The 18,794-nt window shown below is 37.4% G+C and overlaps 1 protein-coding gene across 1 annotated transcript in view; it reads right to left on the bottom strand.

Annotated features, from left to right (window-relative positions):
- Positions 1–18,794, bottom strand: part of LOC104622569 (transient receptor potential cation channel subfamily M member 3-like) — a gene marked incomplete at its 3' end in the record, with an annotated part of 44,859 nt that overhangs the window by 5,784 nt on the left and 20,281 nt on the right. Inside the window, exons 2-4 of the mRNA XM_010289400.1 lie at positions 16,363–16,599; positions 7,327–7,406; positions 6,448–6,652 (exon numbers count right to left, since the gene is read on the bottom strand). Coding sequence (XP_010287702.1) covers positions 6,448–6,652; positions 7,327–7,406; positions 16,363–16,599 — 522 coding nt within the window. The remainder of the gene's footprint in view (positions 1–6,447; positions 6,653–7,326; positions 7,407–16,362; positions 16,600–18,794) is intronic.

Raw genomic sequence — 18,794 nt, forward strand, 5'->3', positions numbered from 1 at the left:
TCCCAGGCAAAACCAGGACAGTAAGTTTTACTGTTTTAGAAGTATTTTGAGAAAGGCAATGGTGCCAAACATCATGATTTTTCTTCTGTGCACAGACCTCAATTTTTATGACTATCATCTGATCCATTTTTGCTCTTACAGAGGCCATTTTCAGTTTGGTATGCTTGGGATTACTCTTTTGCCATTACTTAACATGTTAACTAGTAAGTACAAGAGAATTCTTTTGTCATCACTTTCAAAGTATGCATTAAATTATGAATAAACACTTTTAAAGCCATTTTTGTCCACATTAAAATTTCATTTCTTTCAATCTTGTAGCAGAGTATTCTGCCTTTTCAGTTTTTATTTAGAATCTTAATGAGCATTTCTGCCATTCCTCAATTCTTTTGCTATAGCCTCTGGAGGAAGATTTAAAATTTAAAAGTAAATCTAAGCTAAACCACTGCTCTGTTACTCTGAAATTCCATGTCTGGTTTATCTGTCAGCTCTAGAAATTATCGGTTTTAATGGCAAATGACTTAATGCCTTCTTTATGGAAGTGGTATATGGATAGGATGCAAGACTTTGGTTGTTACGTGTCAGCAGAGCAGGGCATTATAGGAAACAAAAGTACAATTTTGAACCACAAAACCTGCAAGACCAACTTGACTGACATCAGCATAACACTATGAAATGATAAATCATCAAGTTCAAGCTGTCATGCCCATTTGATACCTGTACTGGTTTTGGCTGGGCTAGAGTTAATTTTCTTCATAGTCGCTACAATGGGGCGATGTTTTGGATTTGTGCTGAAAACAGTGTTGGTAATATAGAGATGTGTTTGTTATTGCTGAGCCGTCTTGAGAGTCAAGGCCTTTCTGCTCCTCACCCCACCCCACCAGCGAGCAGGCTGGGGGTGCACAAGGAGTTGGGAGGGGGCACAGCTGGGACAGCTGACCCCGACTGACCAGAGGGATATTCCATGCCGTATGACATCATACTCAGAATATAAAGCTGCAGGAAGAGTAAGGAACGGGCTGATGGCATTTGCCTTCCCAAGTAACGGTTACGTGTGACGGAGCCCTGCTTTCCTGGAGGTGGCTGAACACCTGCCTGCCTGTGGGAAGTGGCAAGTGAATTCCTTGTTTTGCTTTGCTTGTGCGTGGCTTTTGCTTTACTTATTAAACTGTCTTTATCTCAACCCATCCCACTGTGGGGGGAGTGAACGAGCGGCTGTGTAGTGCTTAGTTGCTGGCTGGGGTTAAACCATGACAATCCCTAAACTAGCACAGAAGCAAGGTGCCATTTGATGCCAAAAGTTTTTTCACCTTTTTAACAAGTAGTTTCCTAAAAAATAACTGTGCCCATCATCAGTCAAACAGCCAGATGCTTGCATGTTGGACTCCAGTGCCCTAGGGCAAAACTCAGGTGGTAAAATTACTACTCTGTTACTCATGCACAGTTGTCTCATTAAAGTACATAGCGAATGGTTACAGATGAGACTCTCGGTTTGTTGTATTTCTTCAAAGAAAATCTCTTCAGAGAACATTTTATAATCTGCAGTCTAACGCTCCTTTGTTTCTTTTTGATGCATGCAGGTACTGGGTGGCTATTTTACCTACCTTAAATAAGATTCCATTACTGCACACACTTATTCAAGCTAAAGACTGACTCCCTCAAAGAGTGATTTTCACATAAAAAAATAGGCATGATATAGTTCTCACTGAATTCAACAGAAAATCTGTCACTTAGACTGATACCAGACTGGTTCCTTCTAAGTTAATACTCTACTTATCATCTCGAGGCCTCATCCAAGTTCCACTAAATAGTCAGTGGAAGGACTTGTGGATGGAAGGAAGGATGCTTCTCTGTGTTATTTCCCCTTTTTCTCCATGTCGGACACAATCTTTTATTCTGTAAATGTTCTTTAAGTATTAATTTGCTATTAGAAAAACAATGTTTGAGGCCTTTTTTATGGTTTATGGAAGTTACAGGATTATCTGTCTTTTTTTTCTCTCAAAAGCATTGATGGCTTTTAAGATACTTTTTACACAGTTTTGGTAAAACTAAATATATTTTAAAAGCAGAAATATACCTTTTTATGTGGTTGATTTCCAAATATCCGTAATAAAGTATAACGTTCTGAGGATATAAATATTAGAAAGTCTGTGTAAGAAACTGTTTAAGTACATTGGATGTTCTTTCATGTTTCCATGCACCACAAGAAAGGTTAAGCCTAGAACACAGAAGTAAACTTTATTTCTTCTACAGCTGCAAACATATGTTATCTTTTTGTAGTGCATATTAAATGTATCATTGGAATGCATTCAGTTAGGAGGGATGGAAAGCTTTTCAAACAGACATCTTCCACCTAACCTTGAAAAACCATGATCAAAGAAATCTCAGTTCTGTAAAGAGCAGTCCTTTAAAAAACAGGTTGATATGGAATCCAGGCACACGAATTAATGAAAGAATGCCAAGGGTTTTTTTTTTTTTTTGTGTGCGGAAAGGCAGATAGTAAATTTTAAAAAATGGTTTAGTTTGGTCACAAGTTCAGTGCAAAATGTGTCACAGCAAGATTGTCTTAACTGGTCCACTAATGACCAGAATCTATTTTGAAACTGTTCAGAATATTGCTCATAATTGGGATCGAATCACTCCCATTAGTTTGATAATTGCTTTCAGAGTTAGGGTAATAAATTGCCAGTATACAGTTAGAGGAACTCATCCATGTTATTTCTTAAACTACTAAGATATAAGCAGATGACATTTTATTAATTTTCCTACCTTTTTTTAATCCACTGATTTATTGCAAAAGCTGTTAATAAAGTTCATGTAGCTCCACAACTCTCAGACCTTTTTACAGTTGTCAAAATTTAAAATCTGCTGTAAAAACTATGTAAATGTGAACAGCAAAACTATTAAATGTGTTTCTTAAACATTAACGGGGTTAGCCACTTGTAAAGAAAACAGGTGATAGAGTGTTCTTGCAGGATCATCTGTGGTTACATGAAGGCTAAAAGGCAGGCCTCTTTAGTAACTGATCTTGTTAACCAATGTTATCTAATCTTGGCTATACATTTCTATATAATCTGCTGCACCCTCAGCTATTCACATTATTGATATAAGTAGCTTAGTGCAGCCCCACTGAAGATACTTTCACAACTCAATGGTATTAGCAAAATTCATGCTATTTGAGAATTTTTGTTGTAAATGGCTGTGGAAATGGAATTAATGGGACAGTCAGTTCTATTGGCAATATGTAAACCTACATCATCTTTTCTGTTTTGTTCCAAATCCATGTGTTCTATTACAATTTCAGTGTAATTTTCATTTTCGCAGCTAAAGATGACACTGCTAGTTGTCTGGTGGCAACTGATAAAATAGTGTATCACTGCCTTTGTAGCTTGCAAATATACATGCAAAGTATGCACATATTTACTATCAATTTGTATATATATTATTAAAATACAATTGTTACTTCCAATGAGGGAAATAATTATCTGTCAGTCTTACACACACTAATTTGTTCCATTAATTAACTACCAGTTTCCCCATTATACATCTGAGGTTACAGTTTCCTTTAATAACTCATCTAATTTCTTGTAGCCTGATTCAGAAAAAATTACCAGTTTTGCTGTTAGCACAGACCAAGATAATACTACTCAGTTCTGTGTTTCCCTTGCTTCATAATTTTCATGTGTGGGCATCCATTTCAGGAAATTAAGTCAGGAGCAGCTGGCGAATTTTATGCCAAACTCTTCCCCTGAGGCTTTCCTTGATGCTAGTCAGCTTGCTAAATCTTGCTGCTTTATAGGGTTATTCTATTAGCCAATAGGCACTATATTAACCTACCATGACTGTCAGCAAAAACCAGCTGGTATGCTATGGTGATATTTGATATCCGGTAGCTAGAAAATAACTAAATAGCATATTTTTAGAATAGAACAATTGTCCATTTATCAAGTTTTCTCCCTTTTCTCTCTCTCTCCCTGCCCCTGTTGTTGTTCCAGTTTCTCTGCTTCTGGGTTTGAAAATATATTGTCTGAACAAGAAGTGTTTCCAAGGATTATTATGTACTTGTTCCTTTTTCCAAGCCTTATTTTTCAAGATAATTAAAATACTCTTTTTTCACCTCTTCTGCTGGCAAAATTTTTTGGTTGCTTTGCCTGAGCAAACTCTTGGCTTTCACAGAAAGCTTTTGATTTGCTAAGTTTTATTTATTATGGGGAAGACCTTGTACACAGTAAATTCAGAGACTGGAGTATCAACCATTCTTTTGTTAAAACTGCAACAACTATTAGGCAGCACTTTGACTATAATCCACCCTAAAATAAATGTCTGGGGCTCAAAATGTGACTAGAAGGATGCTTTCATACCGTTTTCAGTGACAAACACACCAAAGCTCTTTATTTTGTTTCCATTTAAAAGAATGCACAGTTACTGGTTATGCAAACCTTACTTGTATTTTAGTCATAAAAAAGATGTTTTTCTTGTTGGTGGTAACCAAGCAGGACACCCATTAAAGAAATATTTAATGAATTGTTTAACCTGAAGCACTTTTCCCACTAGCGGGATGTTTGAAATTCTGGAGCTTTTATAGACTTATATAATTAATGAAGAATTTGGTTGTTCCCATGTTTTGGTGGGGTTTAGTGGCTATGAATAGAAGGCAAATGCGACCGTCTTCCTGGTTCTAGTACTGTCAAAATAAATCCAGGGTTTTTCCAGCGATATTAATCCCTAAATTTTAACTTGTTATTTAGGTCTCTCATGTCTTTAATCCCTTTTTATCTTATTTTTCTAAATTCTTACTGATTTCATTCCTGACTGCACTCTGTGACAAGATTTTTCTTTCCTTCATGTCAACTTCCAATTTTATCTCCAAAGTTTCACTTCAAGTATATTTCTTTCAGCACATAGCATACACCTCGGAGCACCTCGTGTTCTCTTGCAGCACTGTGCCAGGACACCACAATCCCAATAAAGACCAGAAATCCTCTAGAGAAATTTGTATTGAAAGTTTCCCTAAGCCCTTCATCATTCCTTGGCTGCCCAAGACTACTTTGGTCTGGGCAGGGCAGTTTATTGCTTTATAATAATCTTTAAGGACATCACTAAAAAAGCTCTAGTGATTATCCTTTCTCATAGAGACAGATTTAATGCAAAGTATCCAGATATGGTTAATAGCATGATGATTACTATATCTCTGAATCTTTCTCAGTTTTAGCAAAAAGTATTCTGCTTTGTTCCCACTCCTTGTGAAGATACCAACAGCATGGTTTGGTTCATTTCAGTGCTGAGGGAGGTGTCAATTTATTCACACTAAACAAATGTTATTTACTGAATCAGAGTCTCTCTCTAGCAATGGTCTTGCAGATTTTTAGATGATCGGTTATCAACTCAAGTTGTCTGTGATACTCTTATAGAAATGACCTAATTTTCTGTTTCTCGGTGCAACAGTGTTTTCTGATTTCTACCAAAAGAAGCTATGCATCAGAACCATCCACTCAAGTAATCATTCCATCTCTAGCACCTATGTATCCATCTGAGGAAAATATCTGGCTCTTGCTAGCATAGTACTTGAGCACTTCATTCTCTCTAATCCATCTAGTACCATGACAGATCTGAGAGACTTGTTGGGAAGAATTCAGGCAAAGAAGGCGGTACTGAGTTGCTGGGCAGGTTATTCTGCAGGGCACCCATGCATTTGGGCTTCTGTTGTCACTGCTGCCCAAAGCAGTGTCTTGGCTGTGATGGGCTAGGTACACATCTTTCATTCCCAAAGTCTCAGGTTCTGCAGTGTAGACAGCACCAGAGAGATTCTTCCTTTCACGTAATGCCACATAGAAGAAATACATGCATGGGTTAGTTTGGGTGCTGGAAACATCTCTCCAACTTAGTGGAGCAATGCTTTCAGATTAATATACTCTTGTATCGCTCCATAGCATTGTATTATGATTAAGTGACTTGCTCAAGGAAACCTGTGGCAGAACAGGGATTTCCCTGTTTCTGTCTAAGACACTTACTGGGCCTCTTACTTCATTGAAAGATGAACCAGTAAGTCTAACGAGTCTATCCTCCAATATATGTCTGAAGGCATATTAAAAGAAATCGTGTGTATTTCAAACTTGTCAGTCTTGAAGTCACACCCAGCAATGGGAAACAGTGGTTGAATTCTAAAGTTATTCAGAAAGAGAGGGTTGGCTATCCATTGGAAGAAAATTGAGATAGCAGCACATTAGCATGTCTTCAGTCTTCATAAAGGTAGCCCCTCTTATGCTGCATTCCAGCTTTTACAATTAATTCTGTTCACCAATTCTTTAGCACACGATACATAAAAACATATGGTACGGTCTTACACTAAATAGTACTTTAAAATGAAGTTAAGAAAGAATGCTGTTTATTCTTTGTGAATGCCTTCTTTGAGCTAGCTGCATTGTTTATCTAAGAGAAAAACATGGTTACCATGGCTTTATTGGAGTGGCCTCCTCCTTGGAACTCAATGGTTCCAAAAGCGTCCGTTGGGCTGAGCTGTGTGTGCTTACTGATGGACCACTTCTCCGACTGGATGTCATTGCGAGTAAGCCTGCCTTCATTCTTCTCATTCTGAATAATGGAGATGCTTGGAGTCAGTCCAACATGTTGACCTATTAGACGCCCACAGCAACACCTGGCATCAAACAAACAGAAAACTTGAGTCACGTGCATGTATAAACCAAACGGAAACAAACTATCTTAAATGGCCTACAAATCTTCAAAAGAACCCTCTTTTCAACTCTGCTGACCACTCTTCTGCGATCTGAAGCCTCTACTTGTGGAAGCAATGTAACACAGATATTAACTTTTCTTTCTATGAACTTGTTTATTATGGACTTTCCTATATTTCAATAAAATCATGCTTTGTTCTAAATATGTACAAAATGAAGTTAAGGAACATTTTCTATTTTCTTCAGATGACATTAGGCCAAATAATCAGCTTTTGCATGAACTAGCACATATTTTAAATTGGTAGTTCACTGCAATTATTTTCTTCTGACAGTATTGTGTGTTATCCATCCAATTTAGATAAATATTCAAGGCACTGAATATTGAACTAAGAAGATAAGGAAATTAAACATAGATGCTCATCCACCTTTGATTTATCTTTTTTTTGGATGAAATAAATTTTGAAATGTAAACAAATAATGCCCATAGGAATCCATCATTCCAGATGTAATTCAACACCTTTCTGATCAAACAAGTCTTTACAAACTATTTTTATCTATATACATCTGTATGCACACATATGTAGAGACATTTTCTTGTAACTGACTTTCATTTTTCATACAGATAGCATACAATTACCTATGGGGGTCTTTGGTGCTGGGTATGATATGAACACATTCTCTCTTGTAAAATGCTCTTTCTATCCATGATTTCTGTGCCTAAAAAAGAGAAAGGAAATGCCATGAGCTCTGTTTGCTAATTAAAAAAAAACTTGTAGTACAACTCAAGAGAAACTTCAAACGTAAAAGAAAACTTCACTGATTTTGCAGATACACACTGCACATTTTGCAGAGAGCAAACATTTTCCATTAAAACTATGGTTCCCTTCTAGAGTTAAACACCTAACACAAGCTCTTAAGGTTGCTTTCATATTCACTAGCCAGATGACTTTGATCCTGTCGTCTGCATTCTCATAGCAGGAATCACTGGAGAAGAATTAATTCAAACCGTAAAACCTTCTGCATGGTAAAGAAAAAACGTATCTATTAATTAAATACTTTTAAAAAATCTATTTCCATTTTAGTAATACAACTAGGTCATCTCTAATTAAAAAAATAATCACAGAAACCAGAAAATAAATCTCTTATAATAAAACTTACTACACCATGATTCAAATACAATTTTTTATACAAGTACTGAGTGTGTTGTTTAACATGGAGCCAGAAAATATAGTTTCATATGTGGATATCTTAATGAAAAAAGAAAGATCTGTTTCTGAAATGAGAGACAAAAAATTTTGATACTTTAAGAGTCAAATAGCCAGCTGATGTAACCTGTAAAACTGACTGAGTTCAATGAAGATATACCTGTTCATAACACTCAAGATCTTCCCCCATATACTCACAGGAAAGCAAGTAATTTCCCTCAGTGTAGTCTTTATTTTCAGATACACAAGAGATCTTTTTTAAAAGAAAAGTAGATGGGTAGGAAAGAAAAAAACACAAAACGAGAAATAAAAGACTTTAAGGGCTCTTAAATCTTTTTAATTACCTAGACAGTGCTCACTCCATCCAACATGAATTTTGGCAAGCTCTCTAAAAGATTCCCCAAGATAGAATTCAATTATTTTGTTTAATAAGGAGATGAGTTGAAACTTTCCTTTAAAAATTCATTTTAAACAGATAAATTTTATAAAATGTATTTAAATAACAAAATTACCTTCTTAATTGCACAGCATAAACAGACCTATAAACTATGAACTACAACAAAGTTATCTGAGAGTTAAGTAATGTGACATGAGCTTTAAAGGAAATCTGGGCATCTTGCCTCTATAAAAGGAGAAAATATGAAATTGCATTTATAACATTACCAAACTAAACTAGCTAATGTTACCTTTCATTATGTAAGGTTAGATAGCAACCTAAGTATTACTTTACTAACTAATGTTACCTTACTAACTATCTAATGTTACCTTTTTGTCAACTCAAGTCTGCATCCTGTTTTTCATGTTTAAACACAGAAGCCTGTGTTTTTGGGACTTTTGAAAATCATTGTGAACTGTGAAAATTTCTTGAAGTCAATGAATGTCACTAGTATAAACTATAAAATACCATAATAAGAGTTTCTAGCTACATTCATTACTTGTCACTCTCTGTACATAAAAAGTTGTTCTTTTGCCCTTTTACACAGACGATAATCCCTTAGTGGATCTAGTGGTCACTCATGTTATGTAACAATATTTTATCTTTCTTCTACTTGCATTTTTATTTGCAAAATCTGCTAGACTTCCTATTTTGTAGGAATGGCAGACACCCTAACATCACTTTTACAGTCAGGAAAAAGAAGTCTATTAAAAACATTAAATAGAACTGTATTTCATTGTTCTTCCTTACTGTAGCAAACAGAAAGTTAATATACTATAGAATGTGGGGCAAGGTCTGTTTCAAGTTTAAGCAAAGGACAGTTAAGTGTAGAAATTCTGAAAAATCTAAAAAAGTTTTCCTTACATAGGAGAGATTACCTTGAAGTTCTAATTTATGATAACTTCTAAATGTTTACAAACCTATGATGCAGGCAATTATAGTAGTAATAATCATCATCATCGTCACAACATTGTATATTATACACTCAAGTCTGCTTAGAAGTCTAGTGCATTACTGAGTAATTTCTCAATTTAGTAGTCTTTTCAGACAAAGAAAGACTTATAAACTAACTTTCTGGAACTCTCATGGCATCCAGAGTGAACTTTATGAACTTCATTTGACTCTCTTACTGCAGAATTTTTGAAGCTAAGCTACGTGGGAAAATCAAGGTTTTTCGTTTTGTTGAGTGTTGTAGAGAAAGGAAGGAAGTTACTATTCAGGTATTGCAATGCTAACATTTGAAATTACATACTCTACTGTCTGGACCACAAATTCTTGGTATTTCTCCTCTTCAAGCCCCAAGAGTACACAAACTTTCTATATTGCCTTAAGAAGACACACACTGATAAGAAGCTGCAGGTTTATGAATCCCCTTTGCTGTGTATACATATATGTCGAGTAACTTTTTAAGAAAAAAGGAACACCAATAGAATACCGTCAGTTTTATCTTCATGCTTGTTTGTTTTAACACTAAATACATTCCTACAACATCCTTTATCTTCTCTAGAAAGCATGAAGAGCCTTTATAAGCCAACTTTTCTTCCTGGCATCCAAAAGCAGCTTCTACTGCAGAGCTTACATAGCATATGATTATCATTCATGTTGCTAAGACTCCGTAAAAATATCCTTTATTAAATTGCATAAATTTTGGCACACTTTTCTGCAAACAATTTACCGTGGTAAATTTACTTACTACATAGATCTAATGTACCTCTTCTAAAGATGGCCACTAATTCAATTTCTCTAAGCCTCAAGATCCCATACAAAAAGGTGCCATAACAGGTACTTCACTGAAAACTTTTTTCTTTAGGTATAAAAGCAGGCTTTCAAAAACCAAGAAACTGATATTTCAAATTTGTTTTTCTACTCTTTTTCATACTGTCTTTCCAAGTAGAAAAGAAACCCAGCTATGTTAAATATAATAATAATTTTCATTTGAATTTTCATCATACTGCTTCAAATGTAATACTGCAAAAATAATAGTCTCATATTAAAAGTCTTTAATTCACATTGGGAAAAAAGACTTTCCAGATTTTAGATATCAAACAATATACTATCCTATCCGACAGAGTCTTAATACCAAAATACATGATTTACTTGTTTCATAATTCCTTGTCCTTCCAAACTAAAAATAAAGTGTCTGGTTTCACTGCCCCGTGCCAGTTATCTTTCTGTGACAGAGATAATTTGCAATGGAATACAAGGTTCAGAAGTCTAATAAATTGTTACTTGCCATAGAGTCTTCATAACAAAATTAGAATAACTTGAGGAAATCAACACATTCATAACAAAACAGCCTGCATTAAACCCTTGTTTATAACGTGAATTAATAAAATAGTAGAAAAGTTTAGAAAAGTATAGCAAAGTATTTTCAAGAAGAGTAGAGCAAGAAGCTTGTCTTTCTCTTATTTCATAAACAATCCTTCAATATTAATTCACAAGACAATTTAAAGTCTACAGTGAATTCCTAAAGTACGTGCCATACTTAGACTTGCATTTAGTTTACTCAGAGCTTAGATCTCTCAGTTTAGTCTCTCTCTTAATTAACCTAGCTGCAAAATTCCACCAAGAACATACTTCCTCCCCCTTCTTTACCTGAGCATCAAACTTGGCGTCTAAGTCTGTCCCGGAGCAAGCGCTGCTGTCCACGTTTCCCTGCTGCCGGTCATCACTAACACCACATTGGCGACCGCCCCCCAAACCGGGCGCTCAGTCCATCCGCAGCGCAGGGATGTGTGCGGGAGCCGGTGCACCCATTAGCTGCTTGGAATGTGCTGCGGTGGGATTAGCCTCATTAAGGGTTTGGTGGGACACCCACCCGCAGCCCCACAACACTGCTTGGTTTGAACATCTAATCTGACGCCCAAAGGAAAACAAATCCCCCGAGGGCTTGAATTTAGCTGGCACAAGCCTCGATGGGCTTTTTTTCCCCCCTCTTCCTTCCCCTTTGGAGAAAGAGCTTATGAAAGTGTGATAAGGTGCTCTGAGTTCTTAAGTTCAACTCAGGAAAACAAATCCTTCAAAAGAAACAGTGTACCAGGCTGGAAAGAACCTGAGCACACAAGAGAGATTGTTAATCTCCAAAGAATGAAACCAGTGTATTTACTGGGTAACTGTGAGAAATCTATACACAGTTGAAATATATTGCAATTAATCAACAATGGCATTTTTCCAAAGAAGCTGGGGTTTGTCACTGTTTCTCGCCACAGTTGCTGCGTAGTGAATGTAACTTTTCAGAAAGTCATAAACACAAACCTTTGTCTTTCAGAAACAAGCAACTGCATTGTTGTCATCTTCATTAGAAGTTAGTAACTTAAAACACAACTTGAACGTTTGTAAACTTGGGGACTATTTCTTTACTGTACCCTCCTGATATCTACACTGAAGAACAATCTTTGCGTATGAACAACACTTAGATTTTTTTAGTGCATAGCAATTGGATGTATTCAATTCCTTACTTGAAGAGTTTTCAAAATATAAAATATTTTTACTCTTTCCTCCTCGCCCCAAGGTGGGATGAATCCCTGTCTACTCCTACATACCCCTACATAAGCTCTTTTCCTTTTTTTACACGGCTGAGTCTAATGCATGGAAAACATTCTGCCCACCCTTGGCACTGATGAACACAGAAGCACCAAACTATCCTTTATGCACCTTAACTCTGATGGCCCCAGGATGGGCAAGGCTGAGTATATGCATCAACTTCTAAACTTTTTATACCATCACACAGGTTGAGAAGCTCCTGCTAGGTTGGCTAATCAATGAGATTTTTTTTTCTCTCTTGGTTCCCTGAGTTTTTTGTGTGAAATGCATACATGTATTTTGTATGTAATTTATATATGAAGTATGTACATGTACACACTCTGTATGCATAAATAAACACACTCTGTTCCAGCAAAGCTACAACCTGTAAGATTTCTCTACCACACAGTTCAGAACAACAGAGACCATGTGCATGTCCTGTGAGGTGTCTTTAGCACAGGATGAGACCACAGATGGTCTGTGGAGAACAGCAAAGGTAGAGAAGGTTGCAGTGTCAAGAGAGCAGCGGCTCAATGACAAAAAAATCATGACTGGGGAGTCAGAAGGAAAAGACTGCTTACATTTTAACATAAAGGAATTTGGTTTGGTTGAGAGGGTGGAGAAAAAGTGAGGGGATGAGAGGAAAGATTCACATGATTGAAGTAACTGAGCAAAAATCCAAATCTGACTTTGAAGTGAAACTTCAGTGCTTGGATTTGACAAGATACCTGAGATTGTTCCCGGATTCAGGTTTCAGCTTGCAACGTAACCTGGGGCAGGGGCCACATCTTTCATCTTAAAAAATCAATGCAAGCAACAATGGTCATACTCATTTGCATATGTCACCTGGTAGTACTGCAAAGGATGTTTTATAGCTAAGAGACTTAGGTTGAGTTGGCCTATGCCACTGATGCTGCAGGAAATTGCAACTGTCTTTGCAATTCATTTTGTTCATTTAAAGATGTGTCAATATAATGACTGTCCGACACTGAAACTACCAGTGCCATAGACACTCTTATATTTTGAGGAGTAATAAAGAAACGGTCAATAAGCAGAGATAGCTGGTTTTTTCAATACGGTGCAACTGCAAAATAGTGCTTTCAGAAAGGTGGATGCTGTGCATTTAATGCTACAAACACACACATTATTTATATTTTCAACCCAGCTCACTGTTAATGAAATGAACTCTCAAGCAGCAGTTAGCAATGAGCTCAGTACTGACTCCTCTTAAAAAAAGAGAGCAAATATTAATAATTAATGAAGAACAATTTTTTCAGGAAGATAATTCTGGCAGATTTTAACGTGTTATGTTAATGTTAAACATTATGATGCTTAACTGCTGACCTCTGAATTAACATTATTTTAAAAGAAGCACCAAGAGTGACAATTTTAGAAACCTGCAATTTCAGTAGCAGAGCAGAACTGGAGGCAGTTCTAACCCTCTGCTTCCCAACCCTGTGTATCTCCAACAAGTATCCAGGTTATAAAACAGGTTTCATCGAGGCAAGACAGGTGTTGTTAAAAGCCTTTCTCTACCTTGCAGTGGGGCAGAGCAGCTGGACAGGCAATGGAGTATTACTGAAGCAAACTGCAGATAGGATTTGCAGGAGCATCTGGTGACTGAACTGCATCAGTGCTATTGCAGCTGATGTGATTAGCGTTCAAATGGGCACTTTTGCCAATCCCATTGTCTCTGAGTAAAGATCCTGTATCTGTATATTTCTATAGCTAGATTAGTACAAAGGGTGGTAACGCTTCAATATAACCTTATTAATAGGTGTGCTCAAGCCGAATTTCTATCCCTCCTTCCAGTGTTGCCCACATTATAAGCATTTTTATGTCTTGCTTGAAACATTAGGAATTGACCTCTTTGGACATTAAGATAGGGATCATTAGGCTGTCCCAAAATGTTTAATTTTCTAACAGACATTTATTACTAGTAGCATCTTAGAGGCTGGCCATCAGGCCTTTACTCACCAGAGCTGTACTTCTGTACATTTTGTTCTTCTTTAACTGATTTCCAAAACACTTCATCATCAGAGTTGTTCAAAGAACAATATTGAATTGTCTTGAAAATCAAGCTGTATTCAGTATAGAGTAGGGCGGCACAGAATGCAGTTATTTATTACCACACTACACTACAGAATTTATCTGTTAGCATTGTTTACCAGATGTAATTTTTATACTGTACTTAGAAGAATTAGAAAAATTTAAAAATAATCAGTGACTTTTCACTCAATAGTTTATGATTTTAAGCATTATAACTGATGTTTTTCTTATTGCAAGGTAGCAGAAATGAGAACTGTATGTCTCTGTTAATGCTGCTATGCAAATTTGTATTTATGCTTTATACATTTTCGAAACATTACACAGAGCAAGCATACCTGACCAGTCGTTACCATGCACTCTATCGGTAAGTTAACTGGAAAGTTATCAGAAATTTCAAAAAGAACTAAGGAGTGTGATTAGATCCAAGAACTGATGTAGACATCCAGGCTCCTACAGACCTCTTCAAGATCAGTAGAAATGCAAGGGGAAAATTTTAAAGAAAAGCTTATGAAAATGAAGGATATATGGTAAAGAACACTTCCAAAAAGTTCCCCTATTTCTTTCTTATGGGCGCTGGCATATGAGGGGAAAAATTAAGCCTACTGACTTCATTCATAATGTTTCTTTAGAGAAATATTTATGATTTCACCAAATCTGCTCTGAGGTTGAAGTTGTTTAAATAAGTAAATAAACCTTTTCTAGCAAGAAAATCCTACTTGAGCAGACGATGGGTTCATCTAGCCCACTATCCTGTCTCTACAAGTGCCATAAATAGGTGCTAGAGAAAAGGGAAAACATTTCAAATGTATATAATGCTTTTTCCGAATAGTTTCTCAGCTAGCAACTATTTTCTGCTCATGGACTTCCTGCATTGTGATTTCTACATGTTCTGTAGCCCTCCATGGGCTTTCCTCCACAAACTTGTCTGCTGATTTCAGCATCCTTAACGCCCTCTCCCTGCCACAGGGGGAATCAGTTCCTTCTGTTTGTTTTCAACATGACTCCTCACACGTTCCCATGATGTTTAATACAGAGACAGGCAGTGAACCGTCAATTCCCATCCATCCTCTTCGTACCAGTCATGGTTTTCAAGATACATTCTTAATTATTTTTTTTCCCCAGTTTAACTATTTACCAAGTATTTCCTCACATAGAAACCATTTGTTACATTTTATCATCCTTGCTGCCCTTCTCCAAACCTTTTCCAGTTAATTTTATCCTTCCTTCTGGAAGGAACCAGAACTGTGCACCAAAGGTGAATTACAGATTGGTAAAAGGACATTTGCAAAAGGACATTTGCTGTTTTGCTATCTATTCCTTTCCTAATAATTCCTATTAAAAATTGATTTGGTTTTCTCCACCACCGCTGCTGAGCACCGTGGTAATGCTTTCACAGAAGTATCTAGCATAACCGCAGTATTTCACTCCAGTGCTCTAAAGAGCTTATAATACTAATTGTAAAGAACTGCTGTAAAAATCAAGCTGTTTTAATCAAAATCTGACAGAACAGCAATGCACCTATATGAACTTCTAATTTATGTCAAATGTAGCTTAACAAATCATAATGAAACATGGTATCACAAAACTCTATAGGCTCATATACGTAACTGGAGAGTAGAATATACAGGAAGTATTTTTCTGCTATTCATTGCTGGCAGTCTATTTATCTTTTAAACCAGTAAACCTGTTTTTGGCTTCTAAGAAAGTGTAACATTAATTCTGGCTCCTCAAATTAAAGAAAGAAAACAACCTTCACATTAAGACAGATCTCATTGCTCTCAAATAAAAAATGGTGAGGTTAAAATGCACATGTAGGAGTTTTGCACTGAATCTAAATTTGGTCTGAACTACTTGATTTCTAACTGGCTCATTTTACCCCAGAAATTTATGACAGCTATAACATTGTCTTCTCTTTCATTACAATGAGGTGGTTTTGCTAGCCACTGTGTGGGTGCTGAGTTGATGAAGCAATTACAATCAAGTTGTATGTAATTGTATGAAAGGGCCTGAGGGACTGGGGACTTCATATGTTCTCCAAGCCTAAACATTTAAATGGACCAATTATACACCACTGTTCACATTTCATCTCCTCTTCCAGCTCTGCAGTTATTCACAAGTCCCTCTTTATCCCCCTGCGTAATGCAGCCCCACAGGCAGCCTTTGCTAGAACGCCTTTGTTGAGGTCCTGGTTTCAACCACCCTCCAGCCTTCCTCCAGGCACTATTTTGGAGAAATGGAACAAGAGAAGAGCCAGGTTTGAGATGAGAAAACATTGCTGATCAGCTCTTTTGTCTACCTCCTCTTCTGCTGAGCCAAACTCGTCACTTTCTCAGAGGCAAAAGAAGGGAAGCTTCCCTTTGCTGAAGAAGGGAAACAAGCAGTCTGCTCACTGGAACACTCAGAAGGCAAAACATCAGAGGATATTTCTTTTGTGCAGGGCAACATCCTTTTCCCCCTCTACACCCCTCTGTGCTTCTCCACCATCTCCTCCCGTCTCTTCTCCTGGAGGCTCCTCGCATCTAGGTATCTCCTGTGGGCCATCCTGTTTGGAACCACCTTCATTCACTAAACCAAGGGCAAGCACGGTGCTGCCTCCTCTGCACTGTCCCGTGGACAACTGCCCTTCTCCACTTCGCTTGGCACAGCACGGGGGAGTGGCGGTCGGGCTCCTGGCCGGAGGAACAGCCACCCCAGCTCCCTGCACAGAGACACAGGGCAAAACAGTCCAAGGAGAAGCACCCCTCACCCTGGCAGCACAGTCCGGTGTAGCTGTGATGCTTCTTAGGTTTTCTCTGTCATAAGGGGAAATTCTTAATTCTGGGTTTTTTGGTTGGTATTTTGGAACTGTGCAATTTTCGATTATATGAGCCCTTATTATTCAGACCTGATAGTGTCAGTTGTCTGATATGGAATAAACTAACAGCACTGTGCTTTCTTCTGCTGATAATCATGCCTACTTTGCATATATTGGAATTAAATATGTCATGATTTCTGATTATGTCACATCATTACGCAGATAGGATCAAGTGGAATTTGCATTATTAACTTAGAAAAAATTGAACCGGTTTCAAATCACAGAGGAAAATTTAACAACAAGGTCTAAATTCTATTCTCCCTTTGGACTGATAATTTTAAGTGGACTTTACATGCAACCAAGAGAGATCTGGAAGCAGGTATTCCTTCTGTCAGGCCTTCGTAGCTGTAGCTTTTTACAGGCACAGAGAAAATTATAAACGCACCTATTTGTACATAGTCCAATCTGGTACACCAACACCTCATATCAAGCAGGGATAAAATATTATGGAAATATTTCAGATTAATAGTAGAAATTTACTTATATGGTCTGCATTTTAAACAGAAAATAAAGCCAGCCCACTAAGTTTGCTACGAGATATGCTGGACAAATGTGACATTTTTGAGATATTCAAGGTTTTTAGACAGAAACTGGGACTGTCTGTCAAAGTTTCTTGTTTTTTTCTTGAAGTACAACTGTGTAGAGTAATGGACCTTCGCTGCAGAAGTAGCAGGACAGAGATTTCTGAAAGGAAAGAAACTACAAAAGTACATTTCAGAAAATGCAAGGGCAGATCAAATGGCTAAGTATTTAACAAATTCAGAAATAATTAGAAACTGGTGAGATACAAAGTTACATTAGAATTTCAAAGCATAAATTGAAAGGAAGTTGGTCATAGTAGATGATTCCCCCAAACAGGCACACCTTTTCTCCTCCTTTTTTTTATTAATAATTCCAAAATTATTAATTCCATGCCTGTTTTTCCAAATGCCTCTGTTAGCAGCTTCATAAAGAGACCATTTGTGAAAATTTTCTTAATTCATTATACAAAATTGCAAACTGCTGCCAAACCAAGTGATCACTATTGTAAGGGAGGGGGACGGAAGAATGTGGGAGCAATAATTATAAATGACTGGTTCACAAGACAGGGCGTAGTAACACTCCAAAGATAGCACTAGGGCTTGCATCAATCACTTTCACTATGAAAGATAAAAAAGCCAGTATTTTCAAGAGCCAGAAAACTTATTAATGTGGCTTCTTTTTATGGGAAATCTGGCATGATGAACCTGCCTATGTGAAATCAATTTTGTAGTTTCTTCACCCTTTATGTCCAACCCTGGTTAAAAAAAAAAAAAAAAGTCTTTAGGTATATGAACAGACATCAGAACCGGGCGTGGGAAAGAGACTGAAAACACACTGCTCGAATCACATTAAGACCCCAAAGCTCTAGTGCACAGCAGACATCCCCAGAGGGCTGAAATGACTACAACACTCAGCACACACTTCCAGAGAAACCATTATCATGGGACAGCAGTCGCCAACAAACCGTGGTTTACTCTAATTCACTGAGCTCTGGCACTAACTTAATCCTGCTCTAGTCTGGAGAACAATATGGCAGAACCTATGGAATTTATCTTTACAGCGAGGCTGCAAGGCATGTTCTCTGGTATTACCAACAGAGGTTATTCACTTTTTGAAAGATTTTCCTGGGTATCACACAAAATCCCGTACAGACAGAACAGATGATCACTGCACCCTCCACGCACGGCAATTCACAGTCAGCACTGGTATCAGAAACCATTTAGAGCACTACCCACACCAAAACATGGGAGTAAATCACAAGTTCCAGGCGGTAAACACACCACGCCAGATGGAGAACTCGATCCCCAGATTTTAGTGACACTTTAGCCAGGATCTCTAAGCTATTCTTGTAACTATCTTCGTGTCAGATTCATCACCGTGTTGCAGACTGTGCTGGAAGGTAGGAGGGGTACCCTCCTGGACCACTCTTGCCAGCTTTATTACACAAAACATGGGTACTAAAATGCACAGATCCTATATGTATGTAGCTATTTCATTTTCTGCCCTATAACCTGTGT

This window comes from Phaethon lepturus, unplaced genomic scaffold (genome assembly GCF_000687285.1).
Source record: "Phaethon lepturus isolate BGI_N335 unplaced genomic scaffold, ASM68728v1 scaffold1216, whole genome shotgun sequence".
In the NCBI taxonomy this organism is placed as follows: Eukaryota; Metazoa; Chordata; class Aves; order Phaethontiformes; family Phaethontidae; genus Phaethon; species Phaethon lepturus.